This window comes from Artibeus jamaicensis, unplaced genomic scaffold (genome assembly GCF_021234435.1).
Source record: "Artibeus jamaicensis isolate MK-2021 breed Jamaican fruit bat unplaced genomic scaffold, CSHL_Jam_final scaffold_3128, whole genome shotgun sequence".
NCBI classification, from domain to species: Eukaryota; Metazoa; Chordata; class Mammalia; order Chiroptera; family Phyllostomidae; genus Artibeus; species Artibeus jamaicensis.
In genome coordinates, this window is record NW_026522036.1 from 1,045,616 (window position 1) to 1,073,517 (window position 27,902).

Below are 27,902 nucleotides of genomic sequence, written 5' to 3' on the forward strand. Positions count from 1 at the left end.
GCACTAAAATGCTTAAATACTAAAACTATAAGAATGGGCCCACATCTAGTTTCATAATGGCCATTTTAATAAATATTCCTATTTCCCATGCATGAACATCATTTCTTCAGGGGAAAGCATTTCTCACTGTGACAGAAAACAATTTAACTAAGTAAAAAATGAACAATTTAGTATGTACATAGCCAAGATAAAGTATATCTTTATAAAATAGGAGATTTTACAGGAAAGAGAAATTAACTTAAGTGGTAGGAGGTAAAATCGGATTTGTCTTCCTTAACTAAAGTATCTGCAGTGGCAACATGTCTAAAAATGGTGCACTGGTGAAGGCTTGGCCTTTTCTGCCTATAACAGTCGGTTTCCGACATGACAGGCTTGTCTTCCATCTTCTCACTCAGTGTCTCAGATGTTTTCCTTCCTAATACAACCAATGTGTATCACACCCATGTATTATTGCCAGAAACATCCCATAAAAAGTCTTACTGTTATTCACTTAACATTTTCATTTTAAAGCTATGTGACAGCAGTGATCAACAACAGCTTCTGGTGGAATAATCCCGACCTGTCAGATATTAAAGGACAGGGTCCCCACTTCGCCAGCCTTGACCCTCTCCGCCTGGCACAGCACTTGCTGTCCAAGAGACACTCAGAAAACCAAAGCATGCATTATACATCTTCGATCTTCAAGATATTTAATCTGACAGATCCTTCATCAATTTTTAAGACAGAATTCTTTATAAGCAAATTCTGTCAAAAGGCAAGACTTTTGAATGTATTTAATAACTATAGTGTAATAGTTCACATTTATTGAGCACCTCACATGCACAAGGCTAAACTATGTGTCTTATGTAAAACGATAGCCCTTCTACACTCATACCCACTCACCTGGTATCCTCCCTTACAGCTGGGGAACCTGAGCCATAAGAAGTTAAAAACTTGCCCATTGCCATGTGAATGTGAATGAGATGGGACCCCAGTCACGGGGAGATCCATGCCTCTCACAGCGGCACTGGGTCAATTTCACAGAGTGAAGTTCCTGTAAGGTCAGTGTGCACATCTTGTTCAACAGGTCAAGGATAGGCAGTGTTGTCTGAAATAGGATAGTTTTGCTTTTAACAGAATTGTTGGCAGATTTTCCTATGGAATTGTTGGCAACATTTAAACCACTAAAGATCCATCTAAGAACTATTAATAGAGACAGCACTCAATCCAAGCACATGCTGGAGACCACAAATATTTTAGGTCATGACCCAAAGAATTTCACAAATGAAAGATTAAAAAGTGGAAGTTAACATTTAGGCTAATATACATGAAAAACCCAGCAATAATATAACTTATGGAGACAACTACCATTCCCTGACCTGCCCCCTAGTTAGCACACCTGATGGCTTCTTCTGGTCTTCAACCTGCATGCCGCCCCAGACATCAGAGTGTTTCTTCTTTCTTGATCCTCACTCCTGACTTGGCTCCTACAGTAATGGTCTAGTATGGCCCTTTCACTTACATAGAGAGAAAACCATTTCAACCTTCAGAAAAAATTATATGTTATTACGACAGAGTATATTAGAACATCTAAAGGCAAAGAGCAGGCTGAGTTTCACTCTCGTCTGGACCAGCCATTGAAAAGCCTTTAGGATCAAGTCTGTCAGAGAAACAAGCCCGAGAAACAGGTCTGTCTGTTTCTCAGCTACTTTGCGCACAGGGCCACTATCTTGGCCTGCCGGGGGTGCTGTAACAAAACCCGTATACTGGGCAGCTTATACACAACAGCGATTTCTTTCTCACAGTTCTGGGGGGCGGGTAGAAGTCCAAGGTTAAGATGCTGGCAGCTCAGGAGTCTGGCAAAGGCCCACTGCCTGGTTGATAGATTGCATCTTCTAGCTGTGTCCTCACATGGTGGTAGGGAGATGCGTCTCTCTGGGGTCTCTTTTATAAAGGCATTCATCTTATTAATGAGGGCTCTGCTCTCATGATTTAATTACTTCCCAAAGGCCCCACCTCTAAATACCATCATACCGTGGATTAGGTTTCCACATGTGAATTTGGCAGGGACACATTCATGTACAGTTCTAAGGTTTACAACTTCCCAACTCCACCACAGCCAGAGATTTCCTCTGAATCCCACTAACAAATTCCTGGAAGATGGAATCTCGGTCTCAGTGTCTATCTACCCCCATCTTTGGCTGTGGCAAGGAGGAAGGGATTGGGGGTACTCTGAGAAAAGGGGTGCTGTTGTGGGCTGGATATATAGGTCCAACAGTATTTACAGCAGGACATCTTCTCCATGAGATTTTGAGCCTGGTGCTCCTTTTCATGGCACCCTGCGGACTGTCTTCACCTCTTGCGTTCACCTCTTCTCTGTGTCGCCAAGTCCCGGGAGACTATATTTCTACACTGTCTCTCCCATCATCAGCTCCCTTCTTTCCCTCCCATCAATGCCACTGTCATCTGCAGACTCAAAGTCTAACAAAGGTAGAAATGGTCTCCAGGCCGTCAGTGGAAAATAAATATAATTTCTCATACCAGCTCCCCTTCAGTGTGTTAGATTGAACTGGATGCCAAATGCGGGCACCGCGTGAAAGGCCGCCACAGTGACTGACGTCCACCATGGGGCAGAAACAGAGTGGCAGCACATGTCAGGTGCTGGTGTTTCTGATTCTTGCTCAGCCTGATTTACGAGCGAGGATTCTGAGGCCTCCAGCACCGAGGTAAATGTGTCTTCTGTTATAAGAGTAGTTAATGGCAGGGGCTGGATAACCCAATTGCAATTACCAGTGTTCTTTCCAAGGCCTCTTAGTCTTTTACTCGTGCGAAGTAGATATATCTAAAACAGGGAGGAAGGTTTCCAGGAGCCTGAGAGAGGGCTCTCTAGAGACCTCTCAGAGTTACCGTCCACGTTTCAGCCATGGTTTCATTGTGGTGAACACACCTGGAAGTCAGGATGGCAGATGGACACAGTCTTACAAGATGAAACTTAATGAACCTATCAGTAAAGTGTCGTTTGTAGCTTGAAAACACCAACTGCCTAAGAACTGAATTATATAATGTAGATGCCAAATTACCTAAAACAAATTAACGTGAAGACGGTGTCATTTTACATTTATTGCGAGTTTACTATATGCCAAATACTTTTCAAAGTGTTTGTTAATACAGATAAACTCACTTAGTTTTGGTGGCAAGCCAATTCATTAGTTACTATCATTTTCCCCATTTCCACAGTGGATGAGACTCTGAGAAGTTAAGTAACTTGCTCAACATCGCACAGGTAAGAAGCCATACAGCTCAAATTCAAATGCAAAGACATCTGATTCCAGTGTCTAAGCTCTTGAAAGTACTCCCTGTGGCTTCTCCCCTCTCCATGCTGTGACCAACCCTAACTATGACTGCACTTGGCAAAATGCTGAATTGACATTTGTCATTTTGCTGTGAAGTAATGAGACTGCGATCCATAACTCACCACACGTTGGTTCCATAATTCTGGTGTTAGATTCTCATACACTTTCCTAGAATATACTACCTTAATGTGAATAAAATGTATAGATTTTTAAAACATTTTTACATTTGTACATTTTTATAAGGAGGTCAAGAACTTAGAAACAAAGTCACTTGCAGATGACAGACAATGACAAGACCAGAATATAAAGTGCTAACAATACTAAAACTGGACTTCCAGTTCTCCAGGTCAATGGTAAAATTCTACTTCACCCTCTAGCAGCTGTCCAGCTGAAATCTTTCAGCGATGACAGAAAGGACTTTCAGAGACTTCTGCCAAGATGGAGGCATAGGCGGAGATGCCGTGCTTTCTCACACAACCAAGTTTAGAGACAACTAAATATTAGCAACAGAAAACATAGCCAGAACACAGAAAATTGAACTTTTTGGAAGTCTGTTAACAACAAATTCTTCAGTCTGAATGGTAAGGGGTGAAACCAGCAGCTGGCGGAGCAGGGTTGCACAGGAAAACTCAGTCAGATGGACTCAGGCGCACGGAATCTGGGCACAGGGTTGGACCTAGTGAGAGACCCAGTGACCGTGGGGAAACAGTGAGGGAGCAGGGCTGTGGGTTGACTATGGTCGCGCATTCGTGTGCGGATAGACAAGCAAGGGAGTGGACGATTGGACTGGGACCCAGCGGGTCCCTGCAGCGAGTGGAGGGAGCCACCATTTCCCCGCTCTGACCCCACCTCCACATACAGCATCATAATCCAGTGACTCTGAGTGGCCTGGCCATGCTGAACCTTCTAGGGCTCTGCTTCTCACCCAGCGGCACTAAACAGCAGAGGGGGCCGCCATTTCCAGGCTCTGACCACGCCCCCACATACAGCATCACAACCCAGTGACCTAGGAGTCTAAGGCTCCGCTCCTCATATTTAACGGGCGTGAACAGACCAAAAATGGCTCAAGAAGATCTCAAAGCCCCAGAGCTTATAAATCTAAGCGATGAAGAAATAGCAAAACTCTCAGACACACAGTTTAAAACACTGGTGATCAGGATCCTCACAGAATTGGTTGATTATAGCCACAAATTAGAGAAACATGAAGGAGAAACTAATTGAAATGAATGGAATTGCACAGGAAATCAATAGCGATGGAAAGGAAACTGGGACTCAAATCAAAGGAGTGGACCAGAAGAAAGCAAATAATGGCCAAACAGAAAAGAGTGAAGAAGCAAGAATTCAAAAAAATGAGGAGAGTCTTAGGAACCTCCAGGACATCTTTAAACGCTCCAACATCCGAATTATAGTGGTACCAGAAGGGGGAAAGGCACAGCCACTAGTGGAAAACTTATTTGAACAAATAATAAAGGAGAACTTCCCCAATATGGCAAAGGAAATAGACTTCCAGGAAATCCAGGAAGCTCAGAGAGTCCCAAAGAAGTTGGACCCAAGAAGGAACACACCAAGGCACATCATAATTACATTAGCCAAGATTAAAATGAAGGAGAGAATCCTAGACGCAGCAAGAGATAAGTGGATAGTCACCTACAAAGTAGTTCCCAACAGACTGTCAGCTGATTTGTCAAAAGAGACCTTACAGGCAAGAAGGGGCTGGAAAGAGGTATTCCAAGTCATGAAATCCAAAGACCTACATCCAAGATTGCTCTATCCAGCCAAGCTTTCATTTAGAATGGAAGGACAGATAAAGTGCTTCTCAGATAATATCAAATTCAAGGACTTCATCATCACCAAGCCCTTATTATATGAAATGTTAAAGGGACTTACCTAAGAAAAAGAAGTTAAAAAAACATGAACAGTGAAAGGACAGCAAACTCACAGTTATTAATAACCACACCTAAAACAAAAGCAAACTAAAAGGACAGCTAGATCAGGAGTGGAAACAGAAATGAAGATCTCAAGGAGAGTTAGCAACAGGGGAGTGGGCGGAGGAGAAGGGGGGAGAAGGTACAGAAAATAAGTAGCATAGACAGTAGATAGAAAATAGATGGGGGAGCAAGAATAGCATGGGAAATATAGAATCTAAAGAACTTGAGACACATGGTCATAAACTAAGGGGGGGTAATGGTGGGGATAGGGGGGTAGGGTGGAGGGGAATGAAGGGGGGAAATAGAACAACTGTAATGGCATAATCAATAAAAGAATAATTTTAAAAAATAAATAGACATTTAACCAAAAGAAAGAAAGAAAGAAAGAAAGTACTTTCAGAGAATCCGCTTTAAAAGACCGAGAAATGGGAACGTAAGGGAGACTCTGATGACAGCTAAGGGATGGAGCACATGGAATGCCCGTCGACAGCGTGACCTCCTGCTTTACATTAAACACTCCCAGGGTCAACTCCATGCCAGAGGGGAGTCCACCTCGGACAATCATTCAGAAGTCCGGAAATGATTACCACAGTTCAGTGCCACACAAGTCTCTCTTCAAAACCCTATCGCTTTTTAGAACTATTAAATAATTAAACTCAATTAGGTCAAAAGTACTGAAAAACAAACAAAAAAACTAAAGTCTGGCTTGAATACTGTAAAAAACCACCGGATCTCTTAACATTCAGTCCAGTGAAAAGACCACTGTGCTAGGAGTCAGTGGGCCGTGGTTCTGCCAACCAGCTTCACTCCCTCGGGAGAGCCGACCCTTCCGTCTTCAGCCTGAGATGGCACCTTGTGATGTTTCTTCCCCAGGCCCACCGTAAGGAAGTGCCACAAACTCGGTGCCTTAAAACAGCAGAAATTTACTCTCATAAAGCTCTAGAGGCTAGCAGTCTGAAATCAGGTGTCAGGGCCATGTTCTTTTTGGAGGTTCACGTGAGAGAGTCCTTCCTTGTCTCTCCCTGGCTTCTGGTGGTTGTGGTGGACAATCCTCTGCACTCCTTGGTTTGTGGCAGCATAACTCCCATCTCTCCTGCATCTTCACATGCTGTGCTCCCTCTGTGTCCCTGTCTCTGTGCATGAATTTCCCTCTTATAAGGACACCAGTCACTGAATTAGGGTACACCTGAATCTAATATGACCTAATTCTGCAAAGACCCTATTTCCAAATAAGGTCACATTCAGGGGCACAGGAGTATAGGGACTTCAAACATGTCATTTTAGGGGACACAATTGAACCCATAATTCCCCTGTAATTATGGGCATGGGCATATAATCATCTGAAAGATTTCCTTGAGCTCCAAAGTTCTAGGATCAGTAGCATGTTTATTGAGTTTGCTCACATTTTTCAAACTCAATAGCATTTGACCTTAGCATTATGGACCATTGATCAGACCAACCTTAGGTCTGTGCTCAGTAGCTGGGTGACCTTGGGCCAGTCACCTAGGTTCCCCAAGTCCCAGTTTCTCCCCAGGACTGTGGTGAGAGCCGAAGGAGCTGTACAGGAGAACACTGGTGTGGCTCAGGGCACAGAGCAGACCTCTGCACCTTCCTGTCATCCTGGAAGAGAGGGGATGCACCCCCAGGGAGATCCAGGAGTCTCTCTAACAACAGCCTGAAAGAATGAAAGGAGGCAGGCCGTAGTTTCAATTAAAATCCACGGTTTCTCTCAGAACAGAAGAAAGTAATAAACCAATGTAGTATATCATTGCAGTGGAATTAACAGCTAGATAGATGAAATGGAAGAGAAATGTACAATCTTAATCAATCAATATCTTTCTCTCTACACACACATACACGTACCTCCATCATCTGCTTTATTTACATGACTCTATCACCTCTCAAATAATTCTCAGTCATTTCCAGCAGCAGCTATGGCAGCAGCTGAGCTCCAGGGGCAGGCTGTATATGCAGAATACTGCCCCGTGCCCGCCCCCCAGGATGGTTAGCAGGACACAGGACCAGCACAGAATCCAGGCAGCACCACAGGCCACGGCAAACAACCACCAGCACCCTGACCCTCCAGGAGGCACCTCGGAGTCACCTGCGAGCCCAGGGTAGGTTCCCAGCCAAGCAGCAGCATCATTTCTCTTCCCTCCAGTGTGAACCTACACAGTCTTCGCTCCCTTTTATCGAAGTTCCCCGTCCCTGCCTGTAATTCGGTTTTATAAAATCACCCCCCCCAAGAATCCTTTTTCCAAGCAACAGTCATACTAACTCAAAGATCTGAATCTCATAAATTGGATAAAACACATGATGCCTTCTAACTAGCAGCCAGGTCTATGGAAACTTGACTTCATTGGGGAGAAAAGGTTCCCTTTCCATTACTGATAGTGACACTTAGCTAAGTCTCTTCAATCCTGTGATATATCCATAGCAGGTGACCTGGGACACTGATTTAGGTCCCCAAGCATCTACCACCTCTTGGGGCTTGTACGTCCGTGCAGCACAGACACAAGGCACACCTGTTAGTCTAGATGTGTGGCTGCACAATCCCCCAACCAAGGTCAAGGGATTGTTTTTTTCTTTCTCACCAGCTTTACTCCAGGGAAGAAACAATCCACATATTTATCTGTCAGAAGGCTGACTTTAAGCAGGAACAGGATTTGGAGCTGCTTAAGCATTTCAAGAAAATAAATCCCGGAACCCTCAAAATCATCTCCGCGTACTCTCTTCTGAGAGTGCTGCTCAAAACGGACTCTGAGGAGACTTTTGCGAGCAGCCAAATCCTCTGCAATACTAAGAGTAGAGAAAATGACAGCTTCATCCATATTCATTCTGTTTGAAGTTTTGTTATTGCTTTGTACTTTTTTGTTTTCCGATAGATTTGATTTCAAGTGTTCATGGGACCTTCAAAGTACAAAGACCCTGGAGTCAGAGTGGAGTGAGAGGCAGTTTAGGATTTCTTCCTTCTTTTATTTTGTTAATGATATGTACATATGTGTATATGTAGAGATATAGATACATGCACACACACATTTTTTTTCCAGTTAACAATACCATCCTAGCTCCATAACCAGTAAATCATTTTGTATAAGGTGCTTTGCTCAGGGCCATATGTAAGAGTCCTACAAAATATTACACATTTGTTCAGTGGTTCTCAGTGGGCAATTTTACTCCCAGGAGACATTCGACAATGCCTGGAGATATTCTGGCTGTCACACCCCTGGGGGAGGGGTGATACTGGCATCTAGTAGATGCCATCGATGCTGATAAACATCTTATAATGCACAGAACAGTCCCCTGCAGCAAAGGCTTTCCCAGTCCAAGCTGTTAACAATACTGAGACGGGGAAACTCTGAAATTGCTGCTTAGATTCACAACCAGCATTTAAATAAAACCAAACCACAGGAAGGCAGAGTTGGAGCCCACCCCAGGAAAGAGCAGGCTCTCCCTTCCCATGGCCTCCCTGAACAAGCCTGCACCCCCAGAACCCCACACTCCCAGGGCCCTAGCCCGCAGTTAGGAGCTGATCAGATGGGGAAATGCACAGACTCCTTAAGGACATAATGACAGTGTACAAAAGTTCCCTTTGTCCTTGTTCATTTGGAGAACATGCACAGGGAAACAAAGGTCACCGCTGAATTTAAATAACCCCCTGAGATAAATCTGCAGGAGCCCAATTTGTTCTAGGGGACTTGTTGGATTAAATTAACACAATTCCATGTTCTATAGGATGAGGTTTCCTTTCAGAGCTGAAGGAAGGACAAGGGTGATTTACAGTTTCATACATACTCATTTGCTACTGGATTTGCACCAGGACTTAAGAATATCACCTCATCATCTAGGAGCCATTTCTACGCACTCAGAAGTTAGCTTTCCCCTGGGAAGGAACAAAAGAGACAGCACTATTTCTATGACATTCACTATGAAGAAAAGCACCAACATTTGTATGTATCCTTGTCCCTCACCTTGTGTGTTTTTCCTTTTTAATCTTTGATTTTACATATGATGTAACATATCCTTCTGTTTTCGAGGAAAAGGTGGTTTTCTAAGTGCATTACCACCAAACAGAGCTGTGCATAGCCAGAGACTTAGCTTACTTAAGACACCAAATTATTTTTGAGCACCACTGTCTTATGAGCTACCATTTTTATAACAAAATACTAAATATCAAATGTTTGTTAATTCTTTAAAGTAGGTCTGATTCTACTTTAGTTAAAATTTTGCTAAATTCTATAAATTTGTAAACAATACAATTTTAATCTAAATTTAAAAAGTGGGTTATTATATAACCCCCTTTTTTTTTATCAACCGCAAGCCCTAGTTCTGATATTTTGCTCATGAACAATTAAGGAGACAGGATTTTCTTTTTTTTCACTTCATAAAACAGAAAACATAAGCAAGGCTGTGAAAGTTGACTGGGAGGTGATGGCAGAGAGATCACTTTGAATTCACAATCAAATGTCAAAACTCCAGTGCTATGAGGCCGGAGGGTCTTATGAATGATGACATTGGCTACCCTGTCCTCAGGTGCATCCCTTAGCACCGTGAGATCTCCCTCCTCCATTTCTCTCTGGATACTGAAGTCTAGAGTCTTATTCACCAGGCTCTCGGGGTAGCAGCATCAGCATCATCTGGGAGCTTGTTAGAAAAGCAAATCATTGGGTTCTACCTTAGGTATCTCTAGTCTACCAAGCTTGCGCTGTGATTACTGTCATGCTGAAGTGTGATCTAGATTTCTTTGTTACCCCTTCTGCTAACATTTAGCCACTATGTCTTTTTTTTAAATTTTATTTATTTATCTTTAGAAGGGAAGGGAAGGAGAGAAGGAGAGAAATATCAATGTATGGTTGCTTCTGGTGCATCCCCTGCTGGGAACTGGTCCCTGCTGGGATCTGGCCTGCAACCCAGTCATTTGCCCTGACAGGGAATTGAACCGTGATTTTTTGGTTCACAGGCCCATGCTCAATCCACTGAACTATACCAGCCAGGGCTAGCCACTATGTCTTATAGCACACACCAAAGGCAAGCTCGTTTTATTTAGACTTGATATAAAAAACAAGGATATTCAATATTTTAATAATGCACTCTCCTGTTTTAATAGGCAAATTTGTCAGACTCCAAGGGAATGAATAGTTAAGGGTAGAAATTGAGGTACTGCTGTGGCAGACACACTTTGGAAAGGGGGCTGTTCCCCTCAGCTCACCTGGTGGGAGGACAGCTAGTCTACCTATAAGTAAAGTAGGCTTTGGTCAGGTTTATCCCAAGATGCTCAACAAATGTAAAAAAAAACAACTGAGTTTCACCTTCAGTTAAATACAGGTGAAGATGCCAGTGTGCCAGTGCCAGGGACAGAGGGAGATACTGCAACTGCAGGAAGGCATTTACAAAGCCAGGCCCCGGATAACCCATCATCAGGAGGTCCAGAGTCAGCAAAGATTGCTTTCACAGACACAGGCTCTCAATGCAGCATATGCTGACCTTGGATTGATATTTAATGGAGTCAAAGGAGATAATAAAGGGACCACTCTTTTGTATGTTTCCCCCTCTAAAATAATTACTTCAAGTAGGTCTCTCAGAAGGGAGATATAAAAATACATACTTTAATATATTTTAAAAATACACAAAGAAAATACTAGCGAACCTCAAAACAAAGGTGTGCATATTTGCTACTTTAATATCTTACAATACTCCAGACATTTATGGGTCTTTTAAAATTTCTTTGCTCATGATATTATGCCTCTCAAACTAGCTCCAATAGCAGCAGATGGGTTTCAAGGTCAGCTGAACTTGTTTCTGATCCCTGGTTTGTCTTCTGGCATTTCTCCCTGCAGATGGACCCAAGCTTCAGGGCCCCCTTCAGGTCTCTGAAGTCCTTGCCCCAGCCACTCTTACTCCAGCTGGCCCTGACCTCCAACCTATTCAGATGTGTTCCTCGTTCACAGCTTATATGCCACAGAGTTTGACCATTTATTTACAAACTACTGCACATTCTTGCTAAAGCACATTGTATGTGTGATCCCTATCTTTTCCCATGAGACTAAATTCCCTGAGTGTATAAACTACCTTATACTTTGTCACATCATCCATCCTGCCAACACCTGGGGTCTAGAAGAGCAGCAATACCAAGTAGTGCACAATATGTTTTATAAAACTGAATGGAAGGTGCCCATGCTACATACTAACTGGTAAGACACATTGCTGTCTTTGAAGTACACCTTCCTCAAAAGAGAGTGGAGTTGTATGCTTGTAACTTACATAAACTTTATTCCAGTGGGGACTACCAGATGACACCAGTAACAACAACCAGCATTCACCCAGTGTTTTATTAAATGTGGCACTGTGCTAAGTAGATTCCAGGCTGTATATATGACTAAAATAGACATTTTGAAACCCTAGAGGAACTTGCTATGACTGTTCCTCAATTCAGCCTGGATGACCAATGTGTGGCCAGCTTGGATATGGTTATAAGAGCTGGAAGGAAGTCTTTGAGTGCCTACTCACCCAGAGAGGCAAGTGAACAGCAGCCTATTGGGTGTCTTCTGTTCAGAACACATCCAACAAACACTGACCAGTTACTGACCAGCAAAGGCATGCACAGGCAAGGAGGTTACATTTGATTAAATTCAACTATTTATCCTGTAATTCATCAAAGGTTCTCTTTATAGGCCAGAAAGAATGTCATAGCATTACAGCTTTTTTTTTTCTTCTTGAGCCACAGGAATTAATGAAGAAGGCCCATAGACTACTGATTCTGTGTGATTTTAAATCTGATAGAAACCAACAAGTAAACAAAGAGTTCTTTGGGTAGAGAACAGAATGTTCAATACTGAAATCTCTCTCCCTTCCTGCATCCAGGACATCTGTTATCTGCCGCAAGCTTTGGATCATAAGAATTGGTATTATTTGACTTTGCATTAATCATTTTAATCTTTATTTATTATGTAGCACATTGCCAAAACAAAACAAAACTATAAATTTCAGGTCTACCGCAGAGGAAGGAATGATAAGTCTGTTTAAAAACGTCTACAGCAAATTTTTTGTTGAAAAAATCTAAAGCACAAAGCTTTCATTACTAAGAAATATTACAATAACATAACTATTTCAGGCAAATGACTTTAGAGACACAGGAAGTAATGCCAAAAATTAAAGTCTCTCTTTTTTTTTAAATCCTCACCAGAGCATATGTTTACTGGTTTTAGACAGAGTGGAAGGGAAGGGAGAGAGAGAGGCAGAGACAGAAACATCGACCAGTTGCCTCCAATATGCACCCTGACCAAGGAGTGAGCCTGCAAGCTAGGGACGTGCCCTGACTGGGAGTTGAACCCACACCCTTTTTGTGTGGGGGACGACGCTCCAACCAACTGAGCCACTGGACCAGGGCTAAAGTGTCCTTTTAGAAAGCTGGTTGAGCTGGCTGGAAGTTTCTCCATAGGAATGATGGCACTTAAAGCAACAAGCCTAACAAAATCACACTAGGCTTGTGCTTCTGTAAATCACAAGAGAAATAGACATAAAAAGATGGTTCTTACAGAGCTTTGTAGTTTATCAACAGGCTTCAAACCCATCATGGCATTCAGTCTTTCATGAGCAATCCTGTGAAGTATGTAAGGTTATTCTCATTTTCCAGATAAGAATCTGAGGTCTAAGGAGATTAAATGACATGCCAGTAATTGGGGCTAAAGCCACCAACCTGCACTGCAGAGCTTCACTGCAGAGGCACTGCACATAGCATTTCACATGAGGACTTCTGTATTTCTTGCAACAACAATCCTTTCTCACTGAACACTGCGTTCAGAGAGTTCAGTGAGAAATTTTCCCAAGTAAAAGAAGCTGGTGAAGGTGTCTCGTGTAGTCTATGTTTTCCTGTTTCTCAGATAAGAAGTGCAGTGCAAGGATTTGAAACACAAGACTTCTAACCTTAAATGTTACCTCTTCCACAAAACACTCTTTGATCATCACTCTCGCCAAACTTGTAATGAGTGAAAATTCTCTATCAAATCAGTTATTGTGCTCCTTTATTGTATTATATACACTTGTTAATCATTTTAATTTCATTTTCCCTGACTCCCTAAAAAATGGACCATATCTTAAGTTTAAAACTCTGCTTATTAGATGTCATTTGTTAAGTAGTATGCACAGCATACACTTGGTGAGGGAACAAATGAATAAACAATATCCAGTGGTTTCATGTTCCTGAGAATAACAAAGCATGCTACATTACTGTAGGCAATTTTAAAAGTTACTTTAAAATGTCATTCCTGGCACAAATGCTTTTTAAAGTCTGTGGCAAGAACAGAAAAACAATAAATATGGTTAAGGCTCTTATTAGCTAAGATAGGCCAAAATGTAATAGTACTATCCTTTCTTAACATTCATGGACAAACTTTTAAAAGCTGTATAAAAGACAGCTTTAATTGAATGAGTGTACATGTTCTTCTCTGCACACAATGTTCCATCTATGTTTTTCACACCCAACCCCAATTCTTCCCTGTGATAGTCACGTTTCACTTCCAGCTAAAAGTTCCCATCTGCTGTGCCTTTTACCTTATCATAAAAGGCTGCTGGGCTCACTGTTAATGACCAAGGGGCAACAAAACCAGATTCCACGGGGGCTGTGAAATGTAAAGATGTCTGTGTCTTAAGCTTCTTTACTAAGACTTCTTTTGTCATTGTCCTCTCTCTCAACTTCCTAAAGTACCTGAATTCATTTCTCTGTCCCCATATTACATGGACCTCTCTGTCACAGGAAGACAGTGAGTCAGAGGCATTTCCCAGCTCAGCTCAGGGGTCGTTCCCATGAAGGAGCAGTTTTCCCCACTTAGCGGGGCTCTGAAAAGTTGGGCTAGATGCCACATCTCTGAGACTTCTTCAAGTTCAAGCAGGCCCCCATCAGACCCTGAGAGCTGTTGCCCTCTCCTCCTCTTATAATGAAATTCAATGCAAATCCTGATCGAACAGTATGAGAATGCTAAACTCTGCTTAACTAAATGACTCACTCATAGTTAGAGAAAATCAATAGTTTCCAAAAAACTTGTCATTCTCTTTAAATTATGTTAATGGGAACCTCATGTTTCTAAATGCTTGGGGCCACCTGCTTGTTTCTACTTTAACAAACATGGGCAGCAGAAATAACAATCGATTTGAGCAGCACTTTGGGAACCTGAGCATGTCCACACCAAAACACTGACCTCCTCTACAAGTTGACCACCATCACCTCACTGGCCCAGGGTGAGAGAGCAGTAGTGCCTATTTATTTACATTCTTCTAAATTTCAATTAATTAAAACATTACCCATCCCAATTCTCACTGAGTGTTTTAATCCCTTATTAAGATCTAGAAGAGGCAAATCACAAGAAAGCAATAAACTGAGATTCACTGTACAAGGCATTTTTCTCGTGTACGCACTTGTCTCAGATTGCGTTCAACCAAACTTCACATCAGCCTTTTCTGATCCTTATTCAAAAAAGTAAGCTTTCATTATAATCTCTAGAATTTTTTTGAGCAGAAGACCAGAAAATAAAAATTTTGTATGCTTTAGGTAAAGATTGAGATATCAGAAGTTCTTCTAAACATTGACACTTCATTGATGGGTAGGCAGAAGAACCACAGAAAACTTGGGGCTTAAAGGAAAGGACTTGAGGAGAGCATTTACAGCAAGCTGGGCTAAGACGGAGCAAGGGAGGAACTGCGGGAAGGAAGGGGTCACAAAACCAGCTTACCCAGGGCCAGGCTACCCTCTCCCAAGAAACAGAAAGGCAGCACTTGGCCCTTTGAGTATCCTGGGAACCACTTTTTATTATTTTGAGAATGCAAATCTAAGGACTTCTATGAAAGTCTCTATTTTTATCAGATCGCTTCATCTTGGTATCAGTTGAAATTAAAACTGATTTTAATTTCAAACAAGTAGAATACCCAGTCGAGTAGAATACCCAGCTTTTTGGAAACTACCCCTAGAAAAGAGGATGCTATTCTCTACGTGATAAAATAAATAAGGGGATAAATAAAATAATATATGTGAGCCAGTGTCAGGGTGATGGATTTAACAGCCAGACTACCAATTTTAAAAAGTAATATGAGTATTCCCTTACCTGTTTTGATATTGATGGCAAAAAAATTCTGAGGGTTCCCACTTGTAATCCTGTATGTCAGTTTTTCACTGGAACTAGAGTCAGGATCCTCAGCCTGGATCTGAATGATAGACACATCCTTTGGAGAGTTTTCCATGACAACCGGATAATAAATAGGTTCCGAGGTCAGCGGTGCATTGTCATTCACATCCTCGATTTCAATGTAGACCTCAATAGTGGAATAGAGTGGAACGACGCCCCGGTCTGTGGCATACACTGTCAGCCAGTAGGACCCTGTTGTCTCTCGATCGAGAATGTCTGCAGTAGAAATGACTCCTATAAGAAAACAGAGGGAGCATGATTGCTACCATAAAACTGAAAGACATTAAGTAAATCATCCCATATTTAGGATGGCTGTGCTGAGTAATCTTGGCATACTAAAAAAACCCATTTACATGAAGATGTTTCTCCTTACATAAAAAAAAAATATTTTTTTGTAAAACTGTATTATATAGTACTCCTACTCTTTGAGAAGTACAATTAGAGGCAAAAATAATTTGTTTAAATTTTAGGGACAGACAGAATCTCAATACATGCATACCCACTACTGAAGAGACAATGGGAAGCAATGGGAAGAGAGTGGGGCAGAGGTCAAAGCGCTTCCTATGTTGCACAGGAAATTAGAGCAATATCAGGTCAATATCTCCATTTGACCTGATATTGAATTGATTTGCTTTGCAACAAAACGCTCTCTCAGGGTAAATTACTTCTTGTGCTCATTCACAAGAATGAAAAAGGCCTTTCAAATATTCCTTTGCCTGTTAGGATAAAAACTACTTGGCATGCAAAGATGTAAGCCTTTTTCATACTGTTTCCCTGAACATCAAACGTCACAGTTATTCCAAACAATCACTGAAGATGCCACAGCAACACACTTTCTGAATGAGCACTCGCCCCGTGAAGAACTCTACAGAGAGCCATAAATAAACTCAGAGTTACTTGGAGAGATACTCATGGACAATCATTCAGATTTAGGAGCAGAAAAATGCCTCATCTTCTTCCTCCCACCTTTCTCATTTTGTGGTTGAAACAAGTGCCAACCAGGAAATCAGATGTCTGCCAGAAAAGAAAGAGGAGACACAGTGCTCTTCAGTGTCCTTACAGCCCTTGCCCAAATCACCAAGCTGCAGAAACTTAGTGTAGAAACAGGAATGTAAGCATGTCCACAGTGCTGGGGAACTCTGGGCTCAGCTTATAAAAACTCTGAAGTAGTCAGTATACTCAAGGAAGGCATGGGGTTCGTGTTATACCCTAAAAGACACCCGTGGGAATAGTCAAAAATAGTATTTCAGTTCTGACCTGAATCCTCTATCTTCTGCATTCCTGTTGGACTTTGGACTATATTATGCACATAATTTGGCCTATACACCTTGCATAAGCAAATGGCCAAGTATAGCAACTGAGAGGGAGGAGGGCATCTGTCCAGAAACAATTAGGCCGAAATACTCAGTTGCCTAAAACTCAGAACAGCTAACTCTTCAAAGGAGATAACCCAACCGATGCTGAACTTCAGCTCCGAAGCTGTCCACCAAAGAACCTGCACCATGTTATGCCATTTGACAAAAGATAACATTAAATATTCTCAGTGGAAATATGTAAACCACAATCGGTTCCTATAGATTCATGAATGATACCTGAAAGTCAGAAATGCTAACATGACATTAGAAGAATAGATTCTAGATATTAGATAAAAAGAAAAACAGGTAAATAAAAAATAATGACTGCAAACACGAAGCTATGCGTCCATTGACAAAATGAATAAAAGGCAGCCATACAAATTAGGTCAAGGCACGGTAGAACGCCAACGTGATGGTAAGGTCCAGAAGACCCAGCCAGGTGTAAGAACATTTGCAAGTACAGGGCGCAGGTCCATCACAAAACCATGGCTAGCCTAGTGGAACACTCGCAGCAGTCATAGTCATGTGCCTCCACACAGACGTGGGTTGTGCTATAATTGGAGCTCTTCAAGTCAGAGGAAGGCCAAGTGATGGGGAAGCCAAGGGGTCTCTGAAATGAAGACAAAGAGTAGGCAGGCAGGATCTAGGATGTGGGGCACAGCCTGTGAAAAATGCACTGGGAAGCACCTCTTGAATGACACCTGTCCATTTAATTTATAAGCATCTAGTGTAGCCTGTGCCAGACACCTCAGAAACAAGGATAAGTGAGAGAGGACATCTGTCTTCAAGGGACTAACAATCTTTCTGTGTAGACAGACCTTGAATGAGGAGATCCACACAGAGGGGATAACTGCACAGCTGACAGCCAAGAGGACTCATCCTCATGTGGTTGAGATTGATACACTGGAAAGGCAAAGCATCTAGAACCAGAAGGGACTGGGAAGCAAATGAAAAAGCATTTACTGAACATCTATGATGTGCTATGAGACTTGCAACACAACTTCCCTACGATGTATATGTTGTAATTCTCTCTTATATATGAGGGCACCATGTATGCTAAGAGTTTAGTGGAATGCTTGCAACGTAGTACGTGCTGAGTATAAGATAAATCAATGTGAAACAAAAGTAATACCAAAAGCCTTGTAAATAACAACCACACCCCAAAGGAAGGGCAATCTTGAGGGGAGGGAAGTCTGGAATAGACTACCTTGTTAGATGTTTATTTCTTAACTGGTCATCGGTATTCTGGCACAGTTTTTGCAACTTGCCCATGACACACTCTTTCATAAAAATATGCATGGGAAACAGAAAAGTAAGGCCACTAAAAAGAGAATGTAAATTAGTAAGCAACAACGGCAAAGAAGTTGGTGTTGTTTGTATTTTGCCTGACCACCCACCCCTCATGCACTCAGGTGCATTCACACGCACACAGATGTGCAGTCACAGAACCACTTTGTGATCCCTGGAAGCCACAGAATTATCTTTTCTTGCACTGGTCAGACTGGAAGATGGTATATCACAGACTTGGGACATTAAATGATTTGGGGAAGTCCTTGGGTGGAAGGTATCCACTAATGCAAATTTTATTATCTCAGTGGAATTTAAACAAAGGATCAGAAATGCTCGGCAGAAACAGAATCCTCTCATTAAGATAAACTATGTCTATAGCTATATTTTTACTCATTAACTAGAAGTGTGAACAAGTATCATGGAACAGTGTTCGAGTGTCAGTCTCACGATCCAAAAGCTGGAGGACAAATTTAAAAGTGTGACTGAAATGTGTTAACAGTCATTTTAAGATTCATCTAAGGCTGGTGCATATTAACCATATCACTACAACTAATATCCAGTGAGAGCGCTTCCTCATTTTCTTCTCTGCTCTCACAGGTCACAAATGAAAACACAAATCCACATGACCTTGACCATCAAGCAAACATTCACTTTTGAGGTTGCCCAACGGTTACCAAAATCACAGAACAAGCCGTTAGCTTTGTGACAACCATCATGCATTCTTCACTACTTTTTTTTTAAAATGAGGTGCAATTGAAACACAATAAACTATACATGTTTAAACAATTTGGTAGGTTCTGATACTCATGAAACCATTAACACAATCAAGATAACAACCATTATCCTTGAAAGTACCCTCTTTCTCATTTTTCATCCCAATAATAAATGTTCCCAGTTCTCCCTACTGCCAAGCCTCAGATTAGCTTCCTGTCACTACAGACTAATTTGCATTCTCTACAATTTTATAGAAATGCAATCCTACTGATGTACACTTTTTGTCTGGCTTCTTTCAGTCAGAATAATGGTTTTGAGATTCACCCACATTGTATATAACAATGCATCATCCCTTTTCCACTTTATTTCTAAGTAGTATTCCATTGTATGGACATAGCACAACTTTGTTTTAACATTGACTAGTTTAGGGATATTTAGGTTGCTTTCAGTTACTGGCTGTTACAAATAAAGCTGCTAAGAACATTTATATATGTTTTCTATGGAAATCCTGTCATTACTCTTGAGTACCTAGGAGTAGAATGGCTGTATCACATGGCAGGCCTCTGCACCATTTGATATCCCCACTAGCAGTAAATGTGGGGCATCCTAGTTGCTCCTCATCCTCACTTGTGGCACACTTGGTATGATTAGTTGCCTGAATTTTAGACATTCTACTGGGTATGTAGTGGCATTTTCAAGTTTTAATTTGTATCTGCCTGATAGTGTTGAACATCAATCATTTTTTAAAAAAGATTTTCTTTTCGAACAGAGGGGAAGGGTGGGAGGAAGAGAGTGAGAGAAACAGCAATGTGTGGTTGCCTCTCACATGCCCCCTACTGGGGACCTGGTCCACAACCCAGGTGTGTGCCCTTGACTGGGAATAGAACCAGCAACCCTTTGGTTTGCAGGCAGGTAGGTGCTCAGTCCATTGAGCCACCTGCCTGCAAATTGGCAGTGTTGAACATCTTTAAAGTGCTTATTACCTTCTGCTTGTTTGGTCAAATGTTCAAACTATTTACCTATTTTTAAAATTGGGTTGTTTTCTTGTTAAGTTTTAGGAGTTCTTTATATATGTGGATAAAACTCCTTGTTCATATAAGTGATTTACAAATATTTTCCTCCAGCATGTGACTCGTCCTTTCATTCTCATAATATCTTTTGAAGAACAGATACTTTTCATTTTGATGATATTCAAGTCATCAATTTTCCCTTTGCTGCCAGAGGAAAGGGAGTGGGGGAAGGATGAAAGAAAGGGAAGGGAGTAGTCAAAGAACATGTCAGAGTGACCCACGGACACGAACAATGGTGTAGGGATGGGCTGAGGGAGTGCGGGTGGGCTGGATGGAGGGGGGGAAGGGGGAGGATTGGGACAGCTGTAATAGAATAAACAAGAATAACATTAAATTAAAAAATCCCTGCCTAATTCAAGGTCACAAAGGTTTTCTCCTACATTTTCTTCTGGAATTTAATAATCTTAGGTTTTACATGTACATCTATGATCAATTTTGAGTTAATGTCTGTAAGTGGTTCAAGGTATAGGTCTAAGGTGTGTAGATATTAAGTGTTCCAGCCCCACTTGTTGAAAAGACTAGTTTTTTGTCTGAACTGCCTTTGTACTTCTGTCAAAAATCAATTGATCATATGTATATGAGTCTATTTCTGAACTCTCCATTCTGTTCCATTGATCCATTTGTGTATCTTTACACTGATATCACACTGTGTTAATGTATTTTCATAGTCAGTCTTGAAATCAGGAAATATAAGTCTTGTTATATGCTCTTTTCTTTTCAAATTTGTTTGGGCTACTATAGATCTTCTATGTTAACATATAAATTATGTAATCAACCGTAGAATCCATATAAAATTTAGAAAGATCTCCTATGATTTTGACTGGGATGGCACTGACTATAGATCATTATGGACAGAGCTGACATCCTTACAAATTTTGAGTCTATTGATCTTTAAATCTCTCCTTTTATTTATGTTTTATTTCTTTAAGCAATGCTTTATAATTCTAGTATGCAGATCTTGAACGTGTTTTGTCAAATTCATTCCTAAGTATTTCATGTTTTTCACGGTATCTAAAGACATTATTTTAATTTCAATTCTTGGTTGTAAGTACATAAAATATAATTGATTTTTGTATGTTGATCTTATATGCTATAACCTTGTTAGACATCTTAGTTGTACCAGAATTTTTACAAATTCCATAGTTTTCTACATAGATGACTATATTACCTCCAAATAGGGATAGGTTTATAACCACTATTGACACCACTATTATCTTCACATCCATTCATTACATGCCTGGTACTATAGGAGGTGCAACAAATGCATTCTTTATTATGTTTTCTAAGTCACGCACTTAATCATCAAAATTTTATTAGTGTTAAATTTTTATCTCCATACTACAGATAAGAAAACAGAGATTAGGTTAAGCAGCATATTTTTTGGACCATAAGACACACCTAGGTTTTAGAGAAGAAAAATAGAAAATAAATTTTTGAAGCAAAAAATGTGGTAAGATCTTTAATAACATAAATAACAAAATATCTCACCAATGTAAATGTAAACAGAACTCAACAGCAGCATTAACAACAATTATTCCTCCCAAATTTTGGGGGTGGGAGGAGAGTGCATCTTGCAGTCTGAAAAATATGGTAACGTGCTTAACCTATGATCACTCTCCCAGTAAATCAAAGATCTGGTTTTCAAACCCTGGTGTGTCAAACTTAAGACCAGTTGTCAACTACACAGTTGTTAACTATTAATCCATATAAATTTCAAGAACTTCTGGTGAAAATGGAGGTATAGGTAGACAAGTTTCACGTCCTTTCACAACCATAAGAAGGATCACAAGTAACCTCAAAACAAAAAACACCCAGAACTGTCAGAAAAATTGAATTGTATGGAAGTCTGACAACCAAGGATTTAAGGAAGCCATATTCATCCAGACAGGTAAAATGGGCAGAGAAGGGGAGCCAGGGCAAAGAGGACACAGTCGGGCAACAATAAGGTGGTAGTGGCAAGGAGGCGGCGGTGGCCCGTGGAATGGGTGTTCCCACATTCACATGTGGTGGATAAAAATCTGGAGGGACACCTTAGGAGCCAGTGATCCCAGCCCCTGGCCAGAACACGCAGCCTACGTTTCCAGGGCTGGAAATTTAAAGCCTCATAACTTCTGGCTGTAAAAACCAGTGGGGATTGAGAAATACTAGTCTCTTCAGAAAGTCCATTTAAAGGGCTTAGAGGGTCCTAGAATGTATGCAAACCCACCCACTCTGGGATCTACCACAAGAGCAGCACCTGGAGGGGTACCACTCACATATGGGAAGGGGGTGAAATGACTGGAAACGGGGTAAGTGCTCATCAAGTCTCCAGCAGCCAGACAGAGGCATTGTTCTCTCTCAGACCCCTCCCCCCCACACAGAGGCACAAAGTGGTGGAGCAGGTTGCCCCACCCTGGCGAATACCTGAGTCTCTATCCCGTACAACTTAACAGGTGTGTTAAGATGGGAAGTCAGGGTTGAGGGGGGTGGGAGGAGGAGAAAAGAAAAAAAAAGATGGGTAGTCAAAGCAGCTCTCCTAATATATGGAAACAAATATGAAGATGCTGTCAAATAGAGAAGACAAAAAATATGGCCCAAATGAAAGAACAGACCAAAACCCCATAAAAAGAACTAAGCAAAACAGAGATAGCCAACCTATCCAATGCAGAGTTCAAAACACTGATGATCAGGATGCTCAGAGAGCTCACTGAGTGTCAAAAACCGTAAGGGAAAAAATGAGGGCCATACAAAGTGAAATAAAAAAAAATCTATAGGGAACCAATAACGAAGAGAAGAAAGCCAGGGTTCAAATTAATGATTTAGAACATAAGCGAGAAATAAACAGTCAACCAGAACAGAATGAAGGAACAAGAACTTAAAAAAAATGAAGAGAATAAGAAAACTCTGGGACATCTCAAAAGGGCCAACATCTAAATCAAAAGTATGCCAGAAGGAGAAGAGAAAGAGCAAGAAATTGAACATTTTTGACAAAATAATGAAAGAAAACTTCTAATTTGGTGAAGGCAATATATATGTAAGTCTAGGAAGAACAAGAGTCCCAAACAAGATGGACAGAAATAAGCCCATGCCAAGACACATCAAATTAAAAAGCCAAAGGTTAAAGATGAAGAGAGAATGTTAAAAGCAGCAAGAGAAAGGCAGAGAGTTACTTACGAAGAAGTTCCCATAAGACCATCAGTTGATTTCTCAAAAGAAACTTTGCAAGCAAGAAAAGACTGGCAAGAAGCATTCAAAATGATAAAAAGCAACTAAGATGACTCTATCCAGCAAAGCTGTCATTTAGAATGGAAGGACAGATAAAGTTTTTCCCAAACAAGATAAAGCTAAAGGAGTTCATCCTCACCAAGCCCTTATTATATAACATGTTAAAGTGGTTTATTTAAGAAAAAGAAGACCAAAACTATGAACATTAAAATGACAACAAATTCGTAACTATCAACAACTGAATCTAAAATACAAAAACAAAAACAAACTAAGCAAACAACTAGAACAGAAACAGAATCATAGATATGAAGATCATTTGGAGGGTTATTAAAGGGGAGGGAGAAGGGGGAGAATGGCAAAAAAGGTACGAAGATTAAGAAGCATATTTGGGCCCTGGCTGGTTTTGCTCAGTGGATTGAGTGCCAACCTGTAAACCAAAGGGTTGCTGGTTCAGTTCCCAGTCAGGGCATATGCCTGGGTTGCAGGCCAATTCCCCAGTGCGGGACACATGAGAGTCAGCCACACTTTGATGTTTCTCTCCCTTTCTCTCTCCCTTCCCCTCTGTCTAAAAATAAAATTAAAATTAATAAAAAAGAAGCATAATTGGTAGGTAAAGAATACACAGGGGGATTTTAAGAATAGTTTAGGAAATGGAGAATCCAAAGAACTTACATGCACAACTCATGGACATGAACTAAGGGGCAAGGATTGGTGGAGGGGAGGTAGGTACCCACCAAAGAGGGGCAAAGGGGGAAAATTGGGACAACTGTAATAGCATATTCAATAAAATATACTTAAAAATAAAGCAGTCAAATAAGAATGCATACAGATATCAAACTTTCATAGGATTTTTGCATCCAAAGAAATTTTTTTCTCCTCTGATACAGAAGTATCATTAATTGGGCAAACAATATTAAGTTAATATTATATTGTCCTACATGAGTTCTTCATATTGACTGTAGAAATTATCATAAGGTAATTCTTGGTATATCTTTGTAGAATATCAAAAAATAAACTACATAGTACTTATCCTCTGCAAAGAGAGTTTGCTTTGATTTTGAAAAATATGCAGAATATAACGTTTTTGACATATTCTTGGTTCACAACCCAACACATTGCTGGAGCACTGATCTCCAGAAAGGAGTCTGCTTCCATGTGCCAGTTACAGAAAGTAGGCAAGTAGGTTCTACAAGGAGAGTCTGCTTAATCCTTATACTCTCATTGCCAGCTGCAGTGCCTGCCATATAGCTGGCACTCAATAAATCTGTTTCGTGAATAAAGTCAGTCAGTCCTGACACTGAATCAGTGGTATGTTAGTTTACAACAGTGATGAGATTAAGTCAGCCTCACTCAAATCAGAGCTGGAAGGGACTTCAAAAATCACTAAGTATGACCAACCCCCTACTGAAAGCATTTGCTCCCACAACATCCTTGACCAGGCACCCAACCTCTGCTCTGAGTCTGATGGCAGGCCCCTCTCTGTTTGCTACGGGATTTCAGCTAACGTGAAGTTCTTCACACTTAGAAAAATTTTGGTCTCTCTCAGTCTGTGTGCTATTTCTGTTGGCACCTCCCTTCACCCGCTGCCCCCCCCCCCCAACAGAATAAAACAGAACAAGTCTGCAAACTACTGCTCACTGTGACAGCTCTTTAAATATCAGAAGATGACTTTCTCGTTCCAGGGATTTTCCTCTCCGGTCTAAGAATTCCAACCTCATGGGCTATGCAGGCTTCTAGACCTTCCTTCCTCCTCAGTCATCTCTGTCTCTCAATCAACAGAGGGTCCAACTCTGTCCATTCACAATTGTGTATTGAATTGGGGGTGGAAATGGGTGAGTAATATATCTAATTAAAAATAAATCATTCACAGTGAGTGTGTAGCATGTTCCAGGCAGTGCTGCTCAGTGAAAAAACTCAGGTGGAATAGCCAGAAGTGGACACCCTCAACCTTCACATTTTCATCTGTCACAGAAATGCCCAAAGTGGATTCAACTGAGATGCTCAAATTATATGCTGATACTTATGAAGCTGTCATTTCAAAATTCTTTAGAAATATATTGGAGATGTATTATACCCTTTGATTTTGTGATTTGCTTATGTTTACAAAATTTTTCTTTCCCTGTTTCATCTTTATTTGCTGTATAGAAAAGGCAATAGCAGACCAGAATTCTTTGTGCACCTTAACATTTCATTGTATAAGCACATGCACAAACAGTATGAACATATATGTATATATATGTGTGTGTGTGTGTGCACAAGAACACATGCATTTATAAGAACCGTGCACAGCTTTAACTGGAATTAGTTGACCCTGGCATGAAGCACATGTTAGCTATAATTGTTCTTCTTGATTCAAAATCAAGTTGTAAAAAAAAATACGTACATTGCTCTAATCAACTAGGCTCCAAATACTTGAAAGAATATGAAAAAATTCATGGAGCTGTTCTCAGTCAGATTGATACACGGTGCAGCCTGGGGGGGGGGGGAGATTTGGAATGGTGTCCAGAATTCAAAGTGTATAGGAATATTGGAGAGACATATAAGATGTCCTCACCGACCCCCACCAGGGGGAAGGGACCAATAGAGCAGGGCCATTGAGAGCTGTTTCACATAGCAATAGTTTTGCAGCTAACCTCTGGAATGATTATTTAATATATCTATAACCTTTAACTGGTTTCATAGATATGTTAAATAGCTGTGGCCAAGTTTGGAGCCAGGGAGAAGGGAGGAGCTGGGAACTCAGGATGAAACGAGGGGCTGCACTCCTGAGTGAAGGCCTGTGTGAGAGCTTGGAAAAGATGGGCTCCAGGACATGAGGGGATAACTGCCCAGGTGAAAGGGAAGACCACACAGCTTTGCCAGAATGGAGATCCCTGCAGCCATGTAAAGAAGAAAGCCACATGCTTTTGGTGGAGTGCGGACTCCTGCAGCTTTGGCAGAAGAGGCCCACATGGCTTTGGGGTGCCCCCTTTGGCCGAGTGGCCTGAAAAGCAAGAGAGACTTTGACTGGAACTGGGTACAAAGAACTCTTGCCAGTGGACCATGAGAGGGTACCACAGTACTTTGGATTAACTCGAGATCCTGCACAGTGACACAGCTGACGGTGCCAGCGGCCTAAAACAGACATGTGCTCTTTTCCTGATTTACGGTACCCGGAGTTGGGACAGTGGGAGAAGGGAGAGCTGTGCGGGTGTATACCCTAAAGGACTTTGCTATTTAAGTGGTGGCGTTAGGCCTAAATAGCATTAAATAAACATTTTGTTTCCTTTTCACAAATCTCTGGCATTGTGAGATGTCTTTCCAATTGGCAGCAGACAGAAGAGCCCAGTAGATTTTAGTATTTTGTCCTTGGGAGGGGCCCCTGTTGTATAGCAGTTTTCGGCATCCCTGGGTGGGCGGAATATTGTATTGCCCCTCCCTCGGACCTCTTGTTCGGTAACAAGATGGCCATTATATGATGGCATGCACACACCATATCCCAAGTCTCAACAACATCTTGCCCCCAAAGAATGACACCCAAATGCTCACAAGGTGCTAAAACAAACTGTCAACAAATAGCTCAGGGAGTCCTGTGGTAGTCATGAGCTGAGAACACAATGAAAACCACCCTGCAGAGATAAGCATTATGGATTCGGAGGCAGTTAATAAACAACAGGACAACTTTAAAAACACCCTGATAGCGTTTTCTTTGAAGATGCTCTGAACACATTCTATTACTTGTGCATATGTGTTTAATTCTTATTTCCAGTGAGTCCAAACATTAACTCCTAATTCCCAGTGCATTTAAATATTTGTCAACTTTCTATTTTGAAATTATTATAAATTCAGAGAAAGGTGCTAAGAAAAGTACAGGGGTTCCCAGGCACTCTTCACCCAGCACCCCCACTGTTGACGCCCAGGTGCGTTTTTAAATTGCCGAGAGTGCTTGGAGTCCCTTCATGGTCTCAGTAACCAACTGCTTTTCGCCAACCCTGGCCTGCCTTCAGCGGGATCAAACAATAAGTGTTTTACTTTCTTTGCTTATTCATCCCTGGGCTCTTAATGCCTTACAGGGGATCACTATCATGGCCAGGGATTTCAGAGTGAATCCCTATTCACTAAGAAAGAATGGGGATTTTTTCACTCTCATAAGCCCAACCAGGGTCCCTCTGCACAGTGCTATGGTCACACCTGTGACTGCTGCCAGACTGCCATGCATGACATGACTGAAATGAGCTGGAATGGAATGAGCCAACCTGAGTAGAGAAATTGTGGGTGAATAGAATCTTAACTTAGATGTCTAAAATTACTTAGACAAATACATTTCAGTGTATGCCTATATACAGGCATACACTTTTACATAATTCATACATCACATATTTGATATATATTTAAATATGTACTTTAATGCACTTTTTTAATTGTCAATTTTAAGTGAATCACCCAGCTAATGAAGGGACAAAGTCAAGCCTGGAAGCTGGCTCAGTAAATAGAAGTCACAGGCTCTTTCATTACAGCAGCTGCCTGCTGATCTATCCACGTGTGTCCATTATCATGAAAAAGAAGGCAATTCCATGCCCAGGAGCTCCTCACAGTGGGTTGTTATCAGCTCTTCGGTAATAGGAAATTCAATAGTATTATTACCTTCCTCCATTTCTAAGAGTTGCTGCAATATGTTATTCTGAATCCATTTTTCTGTCTTCTCAGAAGATTCTCACATGTCGGACTGGGCTGAGGCCAGGTGAATTGGTGGACTGGGTCTTCCTCAAACACACATCACTCCTTCGTTTTTGTGCAAAGAAGGCTGCACATGCTGCTCCTTCAGTCCCTGCTCCCCAAACTGCCCTCTGTGACC

At 41.3% G+C, this 27,902-nt stretch overlaps 1 protein-coding gene across 3 annotated transcripts in view; it reads right to left on the reverse strand.

Moving 5' to 3' along the window:
• FAT3 (FAT atypical cadherin 3) overlaps positions 1–27,902 on the reverse strand; it is a 649,640-nt gene that overhangs the window by 339,004 nt on the left and 282,734 nt on the right. For 2 of the 3 annotated variants that reach the window (XM_053656923.1, XM_053656924.1), the window contains one exon: positions 15,355–15,669. In XM_053656923.1, coding sequence (XP_053512898.1) covers positions 15,355–15,669 — 315 coding nt within the window. Of the gene's footprint in view, positions 1–9,075; positions 9,144–15,354; positions 15,670–27,902 lie in introns of those variants that run through there. The other variant, XM_037150333.2, reaches the window with a different exon arrangement.